This window comes from Pelophylax lessonae (assembly GCF_965119305.1).
Source record: "Pelophylax lessonae genome assembly, chromosome: 5".
NCBI lineage: Eukaryota > Metazoa > Chordata > Amphibia > Anura > Ranidae > Pelophylax > Pelophylax lessonae.
In genome coordinates this window covers 505,978,819-505,995,384 of record NC_138772.1, presented here as the reverse complement: position 1 = coordinate 505,995,384, position 16,566 = coordinate 505,978,819, and the positions used below count along the sequence as shown (strand labels likewise).

At 43.9% G+C, this 16,566-nt stretch overlaps 1 protein-coding gene across 1 annotated transcript in view; it reads left to right on the top strand.

Annotated features, from left to right (window-relative positions):
* Positions 1 to 2,451: 2,451 nt before the first annotated feature.
* Positions 2,452 to 16,566, top strand: part of EIF3H (eukaryotic translation initiation factor 3 subunit H) — a 275,031-nt gene continuing 260,916 nt past the window's right edge. The window contains exon 1 of the mRNA XM_082259568.1: positions 2,452 to 2,588. Within this exon, the coding sequence (XP_082115694.1) occupies positions 2,511 to 2,588 (78 nt within the window). The 5' untranslated portion in view covers positions 2,452 to 2,510. The remainder of the gene's footprint in view (positions 2,589 to 16,566) is intronic.

Sequence of the window (16,566 nt, the reverse complement as noted above, 5' to 3'; positions counted from 1 at the left end):
TGTTTATTGCATTGAAGGGGGCACAGCACAGTGTTCATTGCATTGAAGGGGTCACAGCACAGTGTTTATTGCATTAAAGGGGGCACAGCACATTGTTAATTGCATTGAAGGGGGCACAGCACAGTTGCATTGAAGGGGGCATGCACGCTGAACTCTGCATTGTGGGGGCACAGCACAGTGTTCATTGCATTGAAGGGGGCACAGTGTTTATTGCATTGAAGGGGGCACAGCACAGTGTTTATTGCATTGAAGGGGGCACAGCACAGTGTTTATTGCATTGAAGGGGGCACAGCACAGTGTTCATTGCATTGAAGGGGGCACAGCACAATATTCATTGCATTGAAGGGGGCACGCACGCTGATCTCTGCATTAAAGGGGGCACGCACGCTGGTCTCTGCATTGAAAGGGGGCATGTACGCTGGTCACTGCATTGAAAGGGGGCATGTACGCTGGTCTCTGCATTGAAAGGGGGCATATACCATCTCCTGTACCATGACCTGTGACATGCCTATACCATATCTGTGCCATGCCTATACCATATCTGTGCCATGCCTATACCATCTCCTGTACCACCACCTGTGCCATGCCTGTACCATCACCTGTGCCATGCCTGTACCATGACTTCAAAGTCACGCAATTGTTTACTGCGTTTTTTGACGCGAAGCAATACCTATTACATTTTTCTTTTTGCGCCCCCCCAAAAATTTTGAGCACCAGCCGCCACTGGTTGGCGGTGTGATAGGCTTCCCTTAAGAGATGAGTTTTCAGGGATCACCTGAAAGCAGCTAGAGTAGGAGATAGCCGTACAGGTTGTGGTAGAGCATTCCAGAGGATGGGAGAGGCCCTGGAGAAATCCTGGAGACGAGCATGGGAGGAGGAGACAAGGGAGCTTGAGAGTAGGAGGTCTTGAGTGGACCGGAGAAGACAGTTTGGGTGATATTTAGAGACAAGATTGGTGATGTAGCTCGCGGCAGAGTTGTGAATGGCTTTGTATGTTATGGTTAGTATTTTGAATTTAATTCGCTGGGCAATCGGGAGCCAGTGTAGGGATTGGCAGAGAGGGGAGGCAGACACTGAGCAGTTGGTAAGGTGGATAAGCCTGGCAGCAGCATTCATGATGGACTTTAATCGGAATACAAATTATTATATCTTTTTAGATTCATTCATGAGCACATTATTGTATTTATTGCATTTAGCTCATCATTTATTCACCCTTTTGCCCTCATGCACATATACTTATATAGAATCTTTTTGCTATTTAACATTATTTGCACATTTATTGGTACACAGATCTTTTTATTACATTCACCAGCACTTTTATATATATATTTGATGTTATTTCATGTGATTTTATATGTCATTTATTATTTTCACATTTGATGGACACTATTTGATATATACATTTATTTGTGGCATTTATATGGAATATAGCGCTCATTTATTCATTTATATACATATACATAGTTCCCAACTGTCCCTGATTTCCAGGGAGTGTCCCTTATTTGGAACAATATCTCTTTGTCCCTCTTTCCTCCTCTTTTTTCCCTAATTTTGCTCTGATCTCTATAAAATGCAGTTTTTATCTTTCAAAGAGTTTCCCAGTGCTAAACCTTTCATCCAATTTCTAAATTGCTGTATCTGTAAATATCATAGGCCAAATTAACGGAATTGTAGTGGTTAAAAAAAAAAAAAAAAAAAGCACTTGTGGGTATAACTAATAATTTTTTGGAATAATTCTCCTTTAAAGCAGTTGTACACCCAAAAAAAACCCTGCAAGACAAAGGCATAATGAGCTAGTATGCATCGCATACTAGCTCATTATGTATTACTTACCTTAAAACGAAGCCCCGACACGGACCCCCGGACATCGCTGCGGGCGCTGCCATGATCCCTCGGCGTCTATTCCGGGTTCGGCGGCTCTGGCGCTGTGATTGGCCGGAGCCGCGATGACGTCACTCACGCGCATGCGCGCGGGAGTGATTTTCCGGCAAGCTCCCGGCAAGCAAAACTAAAGGTCCCCCCCGGACCTTCAGAGCGCATGCGCTGCTCGTGTGAGCGGCTGCATGCACTGCAAATATCTCCTAAACCGCGCCAGTTTAGGAGATATTAATTGTACCTACAGGTAAGCCTTATTATAGGCTTACCTGTAGGTAAAAGTGTCAAAAAGCGGGATACTACCGCTTTAAGAGGGGGGGGGGAGGGTGTCCTATGCCTACAGATGTTTTCTAATAGGTGTCCTACATACATGGATCAGTAATACTGTTCCTCCATGTGTATTTTATTTGTGTTTGCATTAGTTATTTAAAGAAGCTGAATGGTTCATACTGTATGCAAAAAAATAAAGGAACAAAAACTCACTATTCAGGTCTCTGGGCAAAGCGGTGCCCATAACCAACATGGCGGCCGCAGAGCACGGAGGACGCAAATCGTGACTCATAGTCCGCGACCACTTCCGGTTTCCGGCGCGCGTGTTCTCTCTTTTCTCTCCGGCTCCAGCTGCAAGTGTGAACATGGCGACTCGCAGGGAACCCAACAGTGCTGCCGCTGTCGTTGAGACTCCGGTGAAACAAGTGCAGATAGACGGCCTGGTGAGTGTGGGGAGAAGGGAGCTGGGACATTACGGGAGGGCTCCAGGCCTCCAGCTCGGCCTGATATATCTATTATATATCTATGGTGGTCCTGTGAGTAGGTGAAGTGAGTGATGTGTGTGGATGTATGGAGGAGGTGTAGGCCTGGGATTTCTATCAGCGACACAGGGCTGTACACAGTATGACGGTGACATGTGTGACCACAAATAAAGGATAATGGAGGGAACGCCCTCGCGTTTATTTGCGCACAGCGCTTAAAGCGTACGCACGTTTACATTTATTCTGGTGCCTAAAATGGGCCTTTCATTGTGGTGCCTGGAAACCACAGCTGACGTCTTTTTTTTTTGCGTTGAATGCTGTGCGCGCCTTTACACGTCTCACCGCCTCTGCGCATGTTTTTTAGATGCCCCTCTATCTCCGATATCTAAAATAAATCTGCTCTCTCCTTTGAGGATTCAGGTGTACTAAAAGATCAGGTGGACAGAAAAGCAGACTCACTGCTGCGTAAAGCCTGGGATGTTACAGCTTTCTCCCTAGGTTCAGCCTTAACTTCCACATGTGTGGCTAAAATGTGGACGTATGGATTCAAAGATTGTATGGCTAAAGCCCCGTACACATGTACCGATTGTCGGCCGTAAATATTCGGCCGACGACCGATCGGCCGATTGTAGGCTTGTTAGTATGATGCTGCCGACAGCGCATTTTTGGCCGAACAGAATCTGTCGTGCAGGCATTAAAATTTTTGTTGGCCAACACCAGAACGGCCGATTGTTCGCCAGTCAGTACAGATTTCGGCCGACAGACAGCAGATTAGCAAGACTGGGCATGCTCAGAAAAGAAAAAACACAGGGAAAGTTAACCATCACATGACATCACTTCTGCAGTCGGCTGTTGTTGGCCGTCAAAATTCGTGGGCAGTCTTTTGCAGTTTTCAACCGACACGACAGCCCTGGACAAAAGACGGCCGATCGTTCGGCCAACGATCAGTACGTGTGGCTTTACTCTCCTCTGATACCCTGGTGGAGGAGATAAAAGAATCCCTTCCCCTGGTGGCTAAGTCCGTGGCATTCCTAGCTGACTCTACAGCTGAATCTGTTATGTCTGTAGCCATAACGTCAGCACTTAAAGCGGAGTTCCGGGCACAGAAAATAATTTTCAGTGAACATACCCCCGGGACAGTCAGGGCTAGTACATTCCACAATGGCTAGCCTCTGATCTGTCCCGGTTCGCACTTACCTGCAAGAAGAAATACTCACTTATAAAATTTCTTCCACAGCGTTGCCATCTCTCTTGTGGGCAGCTGAAGCCGGCACGATCCTCTTGTGTCTTCTTCCGCGTCCTCTTCTCCCAGATAGCGCCTGCACCGGCCCCTCTCGTCACTTCCGGTGCGGCGCTGCATTCCTCCACAGCTTCTGGGCATGCCCAGAAGCTATTTAGCAGGGAAGTGACGAGCGGGGCCGGTGCTGTGGCATTGATTCCTGGGAGCGATGACGTTCAGCTCCCAGGAATCATTGCAAGCCAGGAAGTGACGGCGCGGGCCACGGCGCAGAGGGAGGAAGTGAAGAATAGGTGAGTATATTCGATCTACAATTACAAGGTAAGTACAAAAAATAAAAAAACCTAACTATCCAATTCTGTTTCAGGTGAAGGAGAACAAGCGGACAGGCACAAAAAAAAAATCGATTTTGTGCCCCGAACTCCGCTTTAATTCCTGTAGACGTGCTATCTGGCTGAAGTCTTGGGAAGGGGATTTAGCTTCCAAGAAAATATTGTGTGGTATTCCCTTCGAGGGAAAACTCTTGTTTGGTTCTACTTAGGGATGCACCAAAATGAAATTCTTGGCCGAAGCCGAATAATAATAAAATGTTTGGCCGAAGGCCGAATACCAAACGCGGTGTTTTGCATTTTTTCCATTTATTTTGCCAATTTTTTGTCCTCTCTTGTCCTCTCGTGTCTCTCTCTCTCTCTCTCTCTCTCTCTCTCTCTCTCTCTTGTCCTCTCACTCTCTCTCTCTCTCTTGTCCTCTCACTCTCTCTCTCTCTCTTGTCCTCTCACTCTCTCTCTTGTCCTCTCACTCTCTCTCTTGTCCTCTCACTCTCTCTCTTGTCCTCTCACTCTCTCTCTCTCTTGTCCTCTCATGTCTCTCTCTCTCCCTAAATGTTACTGTAGGGAATGGGATTCAGTGCACACTGCAGCCTTGTACCATAGGGTTAATGTTAGTGACACTGTAGGGATTGGGAAGGATGCTGGGAATGGAAATCAGGAAGCATGCAGGCAGCCTTGTAAATTTTAATTGCAGATACAGGGCACTGGGCAGGTCAGGGTTAATGTGGTAACATCAATTACTCAGTGACAGTCAGTCAGTGTCAGTGTGGACTCGATCAGATTATACAGTGACAGACAGTCTCTCATAGTGGTGGTAGTAGGAGGCTGGAGGTGGACTAGTAGTAGCCTGGAAAGGAGCACAGCCACATACGTACATTACTCACTCGTGCACTGCAGCCCGCCCCACACATTCAGTGAGTCTTACTCTCCTCCCTAGTTTTTTCAATGGCACATTCAGGAAGCCAATCACGCCGTGAGTAGCGGCACAGCGGAACCAATCAGGTGTGCAGGCACGCGTGATTGGTTCGCTGTGCAGCTAATCACGGCGTGATTGGCTTCCTGAATGTGCCATTGAAAAAACTAGGGAGGAGAGTAAGACTCACTGAATGTGTGGGACGGGCTGCAGTGCACGAGTGAGTAATGTATGTATGCTCACCGCTGAAGTGTCCCGGCTTCCCCTGCCTAACACGGAAGTCTGTGAGTCCTCCTGTCCTCCTCCGAGTCCCTTCCCCCTGTAAATATCGTGACCTCGGCGATATGAATATCGCCTACGGCCACAGAACGATAGTCAATATCATATCGACTATCGTTCAGCCCTATTATTCGGCACAAAATTATTCGGCCTTTTGACTTATTCGGCCGAACACCGAAAGTGCTATTTTTTCTATTTTCGGCCGAATAATGTTCGGCCGCCGATTATTCGGTGCATCCCTAGTTCTACTTTAGAGGAAGAATTGGCACATTCTTCAGAAAAAAAGTAAGTGGTTTCCAGGGAGGAAAATGGGAGTCGGAGAGAATAATCTCTGCTGTTCCAGAGAACCAAAAATTTTAAGGGTTTTATTCCCACGTGTTTTGGTAAGAAAGCCCTCAGGCAAATTTCCTGATTATCAACTTAAGTGTCCTCAACAGATTTCTAGTTTACAGGCGATTCCAAATGGAAAGCCTCTATTCTGTCAGAAATCTGTTGTTGCCAGAGGCGCTCGTGATAACGCTCGATCTGCAGGATGCTTAACGTGACGTTCCAATTTGTCAGTCGCCACATATTTTTAGGGTTTGCAATTCTCACCGAGAAGGGGCCGTGTCTGGAATTTCAGAGCCCTGCCATTCGGGCTCTCGGCAGCCCCGAGAATTTTTACGAAAATTATGGCTGAGATTAGAGCTGCACGATTCTGGCTAAAATGAGAATCACGCTTTTTTTGCTTAGAATAAAGATCACGATTCTTGGCGCAACATCATCTTTTACGTTATATAAAAAAACAATTGGGCTAACTTGTATTTTTTTCCCCAAAAAACTGCGTTTGAAAGACTTCTGCACAAATACCGTGTGACAAAAAAGATTGCAATGATCGCCATTTTATTCTCTAGAGTCTCTGCTAAAAAAATATAATGTTTGGGGGTTCTAAGTAATTTTCTAGCAAAAAATACTTTAGCCCCGGTTCACACTTCTGCGAGTGCCGGGTTCGCATGTAATGTCGGAGCGCACTGCTCCGACATTACATGCGATCAGCTGTGCGGTGCGAGTTTAGCCATACAGTTTGTATGGCTAAATTCGCACCGCACCCGGAGCAAACACGCACAGGAGGCATTTTTGCAGCCGCATCAGGATCGGATCGCACAGCGGTTCACACTTGTGCGATCCGCTCCTGTGCGAACTGCACGATCGCACTGCGATATGCGATTAAACTGGGGGTGTCGTTAAGATTACATTGACACCCCCAGCGTATCGCATATGGCAGTGTGAACTGCCGGGGGTGCGTGTGCGATGCGGGAACAGGCTGCGAATTCGCAGCCTTCCCGCATCGCATAAATGTGATTCGAGCCTTACAGCCGGAAGTTCATTCCTTTGATCTAAAGAACGAAAAGATACATTGTAAAGCATTTTGTTTATACTTATCTAACAGCTTTAACAATGTTGATAAACATTTGCCGAATACTTTTTTTTTTTTTTTTTACAGCTGTGAGTGAGCAGAAAACTGCTCAGTAAGAATCGAGGACATGCAGTTTTTGCAGTTTTAAGATCGTCAGGGGGGTAAATCGAGATCGCGATTTTGCAGCTCTAGCTGAGATCATGGTCTATTTTAGTTTACGGAAGATATCGATAGTTCCTTATCTAGACGATTTCTTAATCTTTGCAAAAGAGAGGGAAAAGCTAGTAAGAGATCTAGAGTTTATTTTACAGACCCTTCAGAATCTGGGCTGGAAAATAAATCTAGACAAATGGTGTCTGGTACCCTCTCAAGTTCTCTCATTGGGTTATCAAATTTAGACAGTAGATCAAAAGATATCTCTTTCAGCGGCAAAAATATCAAAGACCATTCTGTCAGTACAAATTTTCAAATTGGTGCCCCAGGTCTCCCCTCGTCAGATAATGCATTTAAGTCTCATGACAGCAGCAATCCCAGGAGTACCATGCACTCCAGACCCCTTCAAACTTTTCTTTTCTGTTGAGATCGCAGGAAGGGATCCTCGAATCGAAGAATTCATCTTTCCGATGTAGATTCTCTGGGTCTTTCCTGGTGGGAACATCTGCAAAGGGGAAGGTCTTGGACACAGAGGTCACCTGTAAGTTACTACAGATGCCAGTCTTTGGGGTTAGGGAGTGCGCTCAATAAGGAGATTAAGTCATCCAATTTCAGAGCGCTCCTTGTAGTGGGGAGGGCTGTGTTAGCTCTCGAACCAAGAATCCAGGCAAGCGAGCTGTTGATTTTTTTTTTTTTCAGACAATGCCATATTGGTAGCATACATCAACAAACGGGGGTACCCGCTGAAAAAGTCTCTTATCCTTGACCCAGCAGATCCTGCTCTGGGCGGAGTGTCGTATCAGGACTGTCCACATTAGTGGCTCAAATATTCTAGCAGATTGGAGCTGAGTAAAAATCAGAAGCAGCAATTGAGAATTGAACAGGGAAGTCTTCCTGGAGATTACAGGGAAATGGGGAATACCCTCAGTGGACCTCTTTGCGTCCAGTGAGAACACGAAACTCCCAGTCTCCTGCTTTCTGGGGAGAGAGACTATGGCTTTGGGGGCAGATGAACTGACCTTTCCATAGAGGTTTAATCTTTCTTATGCCTTCCCGTCATTTGCCATGCTAACTCCAGTGATCCAAAAGATTGTTCAGGAATAAGCGGAGGTAATCCTGATAGCTCTTTGGTGGCCCAGAAGGAGTTAGTTCACGTTTCTAAATTCCCTCTCCACAGCTCTTCCCTGGCCCCTGCCAGATTGAGTGGACCTTCTCCAGCATAGGGCCAGTGTTCTGCCGAAACCCTTAGATTTACCAGCTGAGGGCCTGACGCTTGAACGGCTCATCCTACAGTTAAAGGGGTGTTCGGAAAAGGGGATTAGCACTATTCTAGACAGCCGTAGATTGGTCACAAGAAAAAATGATGGCAAAGTCTGGAAGACGTTTGTGACCTGGCAGAATAAGGCTGGAATTGATTCCTTTTCTATTCCCTGTATCCTGGATTTTTTACAGGGGGAGTTGAGAAGGGCCTTTCTGTTAGTACCTTAAAAGTACAGATTTCCATTGATTAAGTTTTCTTTTATCTGCAGCCAGACATACTCCTAAATTAGTTGTAGATACCTCCTTGGGATCTGTCTTTAGTGCTGAATGCGCTTACTTAAGTTCCCTCCGAGCCCTTGAGCGACAGGGTGGTTATTAAGCCAGACCCTCTGCATTTACCTAAGGTTTCCTCCAGGTTTTACAGGTCGCAAGAGGTAATCCTTTCTAGTTTTTGTACCTCCCCCAGAAATGCGAAGAAGGAAAGATTTAGTTATCTTGATGTTAGAAAATACCGCCTTCGTTATTTAGAGATGACCAGTGAATTAGAATCCTCTGTTTCCTTTAATGGGTCCAGGAGGGGGTCGAGGGTCTCTCAGGAGCTCCATTTCTCTGTGGATCAGGGATCCCATTTGTGAAGCTTACAGTTCCTCAGGTCAGCACCCTCCCAACAGGATTAGGGCACATTCTTACTAGAACTTTAGCCATATCTTGGGCAGAAAGAGCAGGAGCATTGTGGGAAGAAATTTCCAGGGCTGCAGTTCGGTCTTCTCATTCATGCTTCAGGCATTCTAGAGTGCAAGTGCTCCAGGCAAGACCTCCCCTTTGGAAGGAAAGTGCTGCAGACCATCGTCCCTCCCTAGGGTATAGAATCCTGCTTATCCTTTCTAAGTAATTGTTCTGGAAGATGAAGGGTTAAAACCCCAGTTAGGCTGACCGGTAATGGTATTTCCATGAATCTCCCAGGACAGCATCCGAATTCCCACCCTATCCTTTTTTTGGCACCTTGTCTGACATATAGCTTGCTGGTGGTGGTTTCTGAGTTTTCGCTCTATTTTTCCTCTTCCTTGTGCACATTGGTGGAGGTTTGCTTGATCTTTCAAAATAATTGAGGGTCAGAGGAAGGGGGAGGGCTTTTTAAATCCTTTTTTGGTCCAGATTTTCATATGTAGAATGAGGAAGGAGCTTAAAGCGGAGTTCCAGCTGTTTTTGAGTTTATTAAGTGTGTAGCTGCTGACTTTTAATAAACGCACACTCACCAGTCCCACGATCTGGCGATGCAGCCACTGGAAGCCTCAGTTCTCTCCCTCTCCTCTCCGAGGCGCCGGCATCACCTGGCTGTGACCACTTGCAGCTTCACAGCCGGGTGCGCACTGCGCATGTGCGAGTCGTGCTGCGTGTCGTGAATGGCCGGGCAATCTTCTGGGGCCTCTGACGTGTCCCAGAAGATTGCAGGGAGAGGGGGGAGAGGAGAACTTTGGCCCTAGTGGAAGCGGGTACCTGTCAAATCTACCCCCCCAAAAAAAATGACATGCCAAATGTGGCATGTCAGGAGCACTTAAAATGGAAGTTCCACTTTTGGGTGGAACTCTGCTTTAAGGATGCCCAGTGCATCCACGCTGAACTACCACTGCTTTAAATGGTTTAGCTGGTCAGTGCCAGTTTAGCGTGAAACCTATGGAGCTCTGAATGTTTAAATTTGTCAGGCCTTCTTTTTGTTTTTAATAACCTTATGTAATGTTAATTGGCCTCTTATAAATTGTCATTTTATACAAATGTCTCTATTATTGTAACATTGAAATCCGGCCTTCTATTGTAGTCAATGGAAACGTTGTGACTTTTGTAGTATGTGGTGCTAATTGTGTGTTATCTAATGCAGGGCTCGACAATCCCCAGGCGCCAGGTCACATTTGCGACTAGAATTAGCGACCTGGCGCCTGGGGTGCCCTGCAGAAGGTGTCCTGTCATTATTGCTCGGACTTCCGCGCAAGGACTTCCGGGCCATCCGAAAATTGAGGCCCCGGCTTTTCGGCCTACTTGAGATGACAGGCTTCCAATGGGGAACTGGCGCCCTCTTGTGGAGGCCGGGAGTAATGACTGTTGTAATGACTGTTTCCACTGCCTTTTTGTTCTCAATTCATTACCATCTCCCTGTCCAGTTAGTTACCTTTGACAGGGAGTGTGGTTATTATTTAATTTATTTTTTAAATGTAAAAAAAATATATATTTTTTTCTTTTTTTTAATTATTAAAAAAATAAAAACATTCTTTTTTTTCCAATTATTAAAAAAAAAATATATATATAATCATTTTTTTTTTTTTTTCCTCATCGCCATGCCACAGCCGAAGGCCCCTTTCACACGGGCTGTCTGATCAGGTCCGCCTGTTAGTTTTTCAGGCAGACCTGATTGGACCCTTGATTCTCCTCTATGAAGCAGTAATCTGCCGCCATCTGATCCTGTCCACCAAAAGCAGACCGATGGTGGTTCTATTTTCTATCCATCCCGTGGATCGGATCAGATGGCATCGGATGGAAAGAGACAGTCTGTTTTCATCCAATTGCGCTATAGAGGAGAGTGGGGTTCTAGTCGTATTTATGTGTAAATTTAGTATCCGTTTTATTAAATAAAGCTTGGTTGTTAGTTTAAAAAAAAAAAAAACTGGCTCCTAACTTTTTTAGCTGGCTCCTAGATTTCAGGAAAATTTGTCAAGTCCTGATCTAATGAATATGGCACACCAATAATTATAATTTATAGATCGTTGTTCTTTGCTATACCAGCAGTTTTGTAGTTCTACCACAGCTCTGTAGTTCTCTCCAAGGCTTTGCTCCACAGTTGCTTGTGTGAGTTCTGGTCCAAATGTGTTCCAGTACTTTTACGGACTCCTCTTCCACCTTGTGACATAAAGCACTTGTTAAAGTGGTATTGATGTGGTGTATAGCAGCATAGTATCAGACTTAACAATGCTTGCTTTCTCCCAATATCCTGTCACTACTTTACATTCTGCTGTAGAAGTTTCTACGTGCTCAATTTCAGTTTTGAGGGCTTCTCCATTGCCTTACTGCGGTGGTTCTCAACTCCTGTCCTCAGGGCCCACTAACAGGCCAGATATTACCCTGGGGAGATGCAGACTTGAATACTGCAATCACTAAGCAGCAAATGGTATCACCTGTGATGCATTTCAGTTATCTTGCAAACCTGGCCTGTTAGTGGGTCCTGAGGACAGGAGTTGAGAACCACTGCCTTACAGGGTCCCATAGAGCCACACTTTTGTGTGCAGTGTAAGCATGTGTCTTATAGTACTAGGGAAAAGGGGTGTCTGATAACCATCATGCGATGTGACTAAGGTGTGTGTGCGCGTGTTTCAACCTGGGGCAGGGTGCCAATGAGTTTAACAGGAAGAGTCTGTATACATATCTGACATTGGGGGCAGGCATGCGCTGAGTGCTATGTACAGCTGATGGATGGGACTGGGAGCATACTATGTATTGTCAGTGGAACAAGGGACCAAGTACTGCTGACGTGAGTGGTCATGTGACGGCTACAGTGCACCTGTGTACATCGTACAGCCAGACAGTTTCACACTGACAGGAAGACTCCATGAACTACCACAATGCTCAACAGCGCATGGTAGTTAATTGAGAACTACAATCCAACAGCCGCAAAGGATGTCGAGGCTTGTAGTGCATTCGCACACAGCCACAAAGGATGTCGAGGCTTGTAGTTCATTCACACACAGCCGCAAAGGATGTCGAGGCTTGTAGTTCATTCACACACAGCCGCAAAGGATGTCACGGCTTGTAGTTCATTCACACACAGCCGCAAAGGATGTCGAGGCTTGTAGTGCATTCACACACAGCGGCAAAGGATGTCACGGCTTGTAGTTCATTCACACACAGCCGCAAAGGATGTCGAGGCTTGTAGTTAATTCACACACAGCCGCAAAGGATGTCGAGGCTTGTAGTGCATTCACACACAGCCGCAAAGGATGTCGAGGCTTGTAGTGCATTCACACACAGCCGCAAAGGATGTCGAGGCTTGTAGTGCATTCACACACAGCTGCAAAGGATGTCGAGGCTTGTAGTGCATTCGCACACAGCCGCAAAGGATGTCGAGGCTTGTAGTTCATTCACACACAGCCGCAAAGGATGTTGAGGCTTGTAGTGCATTCACACACAGCCGCAAAGGATGTCGAGGCTTGTTTTGGGTTTTTTTTTTTTTGTGCCAAAATTATGGCCTGTTATCTTTAGTGCCCTCTTAGTCTGTGTTTTTTTTTTTTTTTTTTTTTTTTTTTTTAATCGTCCCCAGATGACCAATTTCTGTTTAATGTGTATGCAGTACGTCTGCGAAAAATCGGATATGAAAGACCGTGCATGATCTGAAGTTGCTGACAACCCGGAAGTCTAGGAACAAATGTCCCAAAAAAAAAAAATCGGACGAGAAATTTTGTGAACATTATGCACTGTCAACTAAAAACCGTTATGACCGCTGAGCATGAGAGAGAAAAATCGGAGGATATTTCGTCCGATTTTCGTCACCTGTGTACGAGCCTTAAGTCTAATATGTACCACATTTAAACCTCTAATAATACATATATCTTTCTCAAAGTGGATTAAATATCCAATTGTATAGCTGGATATTTATAATTACCACTGCATATAGATATTCAAGAATATTAACTAAATGGTACACCTACTTTTTTTTTTTTTTTGTGAGGGTTTTATACGATTAGTCGATTAATCGGCCAACTAATCGATTATGAAAATCAGTCGCAGTTCTACATACTGGCACATTATGCCATTGTCTGGAAGGTTTTTCATTTTATTATTTTTTAGGGTATACAACCACTTTAATCTGGCGCATTTTTCTGCATGAATTCAGCATCTTGTGTTTCGGTCAGGTCTTCTTTCGCGCCCTGGAAAGCGTTGACAGAGGTTTTATGAAGGCCATCATGAACATTTTACATTTCCAGCGAGTTACCAAACATACTTTAGTTATTGCTTTTTGGCAGGCGTTACACCTGGCAATATTCTGATACATTATTGCTTTTTCTTCAAGTGCTCTGCTCAGCAGTTTATTCTTTATGCAATAACACTATCATCACCTAACAACTCTCCACCCGCATCCAGTAAAACCTTGCCATGTTCTCCTCCATCAACTCTGTAAAGTGCCCTTTGTTAAGCATTTATGGATCCTTCTCTTGAAAATCCATTGTGACTAGCACAGATCCTGATCTTACAGGCCGTAACTGTTCATCTGCACTAAATATTAGCTTACCCTTTTATTTGTGTCATAAAGACCAGAGAACTTTTGTTTGGAATATTTTATAGTCACCTGCTTTATGATTGTGCAAGAGCTTTTACAGATGATTCGGGCACTCCATTTGTGGTTTTTAAATTCCAGAGCTTACCTTGTTTTTTCAGAATGCTGTAAATTTTTTTGTACAGGGATGTAGCAACTTCCCCGCTCCCTTTAAGGGGTGCTCACAAGATCAGTCTTATGTCTGCTTTGTACACATTGATATTTTTTTTTCCTGTCACATTGGAGTTTGTCCGGAATTTTGCAAACATTTTCTCAGCCTCTGAACAGTACTCAGGATAGATTCAAGCTATCTGCTGAGGTGCATTGCATAAAGCATGCTTTTTTTTTCTTTTTAATGATTTTTGCATGCTATGTTAGGCATTGGGTAGAATGATTCGACTGGCAACTCACCACAGCGAATAAAATAACATGTTCAGGGTTTGCTCCCCCAATTTTTTGCTTGAATAAAATAACATACCTGCAGCTTTTCTAGCAGTGCACTGCGAATCGCCATCTGCAAGGTGTGCTGGGGCACCATACGGAATAATGGCACTGCATCGCATCAACGAAACTAGTGTGCGATTCTGTGTGCAGGAATTATACCCCCAGTCACTTTAAGCGGGGGGCTGTTGGCCATAAGATGTAAACCTTTCAATGTGAAATTGTGTGAATGCATCAATGCAGTGCATGTTATCTCAGCTTGCAGAGCTTGGATTCATTGAATGAGTTTACAAAAAATGTAGATATTGCAGAATATACAGCCTCATGCTACACAACTAAGCTCAATTGCATGTTGAATCAACTAAATTATTAATGTGTCTTAAATGGAAAACTATCTTTAGATTTTTTACTCCAAAAGCATTTTATTAAGCATTTATTTAAATTTTCATTAACCACTTACCAACTGCCCAATGTATATATACGTCCTCCGTTTAAACCTAAATACCGGTGTTATGGCAGCAGATAGCTGCTATAACCCTGGTATTTTTTTAAACGGTGGGCGGTTGGCTTTCCGATAAGGGTGGTCCTTTTTCCACGTTTACCGAACCCGCCGGCAGTTGGGAAAACAATCCGGTCCCGGATCCTCACAGACAGGATGTCGAGTGAGGGCAAGCTTGCCCTCACTCGACTCTATGGTCTTGGAGGCCCGGAGCGACGGCAAACGTCGTTGCCTAGCAACCGGTTTAAAGGTCCCTTTTTTTTTTTTTCTTCATTTTTTAGTGTACTTGTGAGATCTGAGGACTTTTTGACCCCAGATCTCACAAAAAAGAGGTCCTGTCATGCCTATTTCTATTACAAGGAATGTTTACATTCCTTGTAATAGAAATAAAAATGATCAAATTTTTTTTTTTTTTTTTAAATGGTGTAAAAATAAAAAGTAATAAAATGGTTGAAAAAAAAAAAAATTAAAGTGCCCTGTCCCCGTTAGCTCGCGCGCCAAAGCGAACGCATACGGAAATCCCGCCCACATATGTAAACGGGTGTTCAAACCACACATGTAAGGCATCGCCACGATCGTTAGAGCGAGAGCAATAATTTGAGCCCTAGACCTCCTGTAACTCTAAAATGGCAACCTGTAGAAATTTTTAAAATGTCACCTATGGGGATTTTTAAGTACCAAGGTTTGTGCCATTCCGTGAGCGCGCGCAATTTTGAAGCATGACATGTTGGGTATCTATTTACTCGGCGTAACATTCTTTCACATTATGGAAAAAAATTGGGCTAACTTTACTGGTTATTTTTAATTCAAAAAAGTGATTTTTTCCAAAAAAATTGTGTTTGGAAGACCGCTGCCCAAATACGGTGTGATAAAAAATATTGCAATCATGTTGCTAAATATTGCTAAAAAAAAATTTTTTAGCTTGTAAACACCAAGTGTCAAAAATAGGCCTGGTGGGAAAGTGGTTTTAAAAAAAAAAAAAAAAAAAAAAAAAAAAAATTGTAAAAAAAAATATATTTATATACATTTGTTTTTTTTTTTTTTTTTTTTTATTAAAAAAAAAAACAATTTTTATCCACCCTGGGCTGGTGTCCAGTTTTTGCAGGGTGGAAACAGTTCAAAAGTTTACTTGTGGTTTTTTTTTATTTTTTTTTTTTTTGCTTTGAGGGCTGTTTGTTCAAACCAGATACAGTCCTGTGCATTATTTTATATTCTGCATCAAAATGCATGGACAATGTTTACCATGGAATGCAATGGCCCTAGTTCACACCAGTGCGGTGTTCTGGTGCAGTCAACAGAAGTAGAATGTTTTTTTTTCTGTATAGAACGCATCTTGAATGCGGCAAAATGCATCAAAAATGCACCAGGATGCACATGTCCTCAATTGAGATGAAATGAAAAAAAAAAAAAGGAATAAAGGGAAATGGGGGGGGGGGGGGGGGTAGTTCAAAAAATGTACCTGATTACTTATTTTTTTCTCTCTGAAATATGTACATTTCCTTCCCATTGATATATCTATTGAAGTACATACTTTGAAAGTTTGCCGGAATGATAACTATTTTGTATGCTATTTGGTTGTAATGCTCATTTTATCTTTTGATGTGTCAGATTTCCATATTATTGATGTAATGGTTTGGTTCAGCCCTTCCTGGGCCTCAATACAAATTATATTTGAAAAAACAAAAATAGAGGAATAAAAGCATCAAAATGGACCAAAGATGTGCATGCAGAAACTGGCCCCGTAAGTGTGTTGAAATGTAGACTTCATTTAAGTCTTTGCACTGCAGTAGAGTGCGATGATTTGTGGTGCCATCTAATGCATTGCAGAAAAATGCATGTTTCCATACCACACTGCACTTCACCCCAGCATTGTGGTTTTACTGGGGTGTAAATTGCCCCTGTAATGACTGTTTTTATGGGTAGATAAACCCCAATCACCACAAATAGTGTGAATGGGCTCTAATCCTTTTTGAATCTGAAGCTTTTTCTAAATATCTGGTTATCTTATGAAGGGCCTTGTTCTTGCATTTTCCGTACAGGTGACAGCGGTTTATCTCAGTCTCCCAATTACTCTTCTGTCGTCCTCCTTTGACGTGCACTTCTAGTGCAAACTGCAAGAGGTTGTGCTATGCAAGT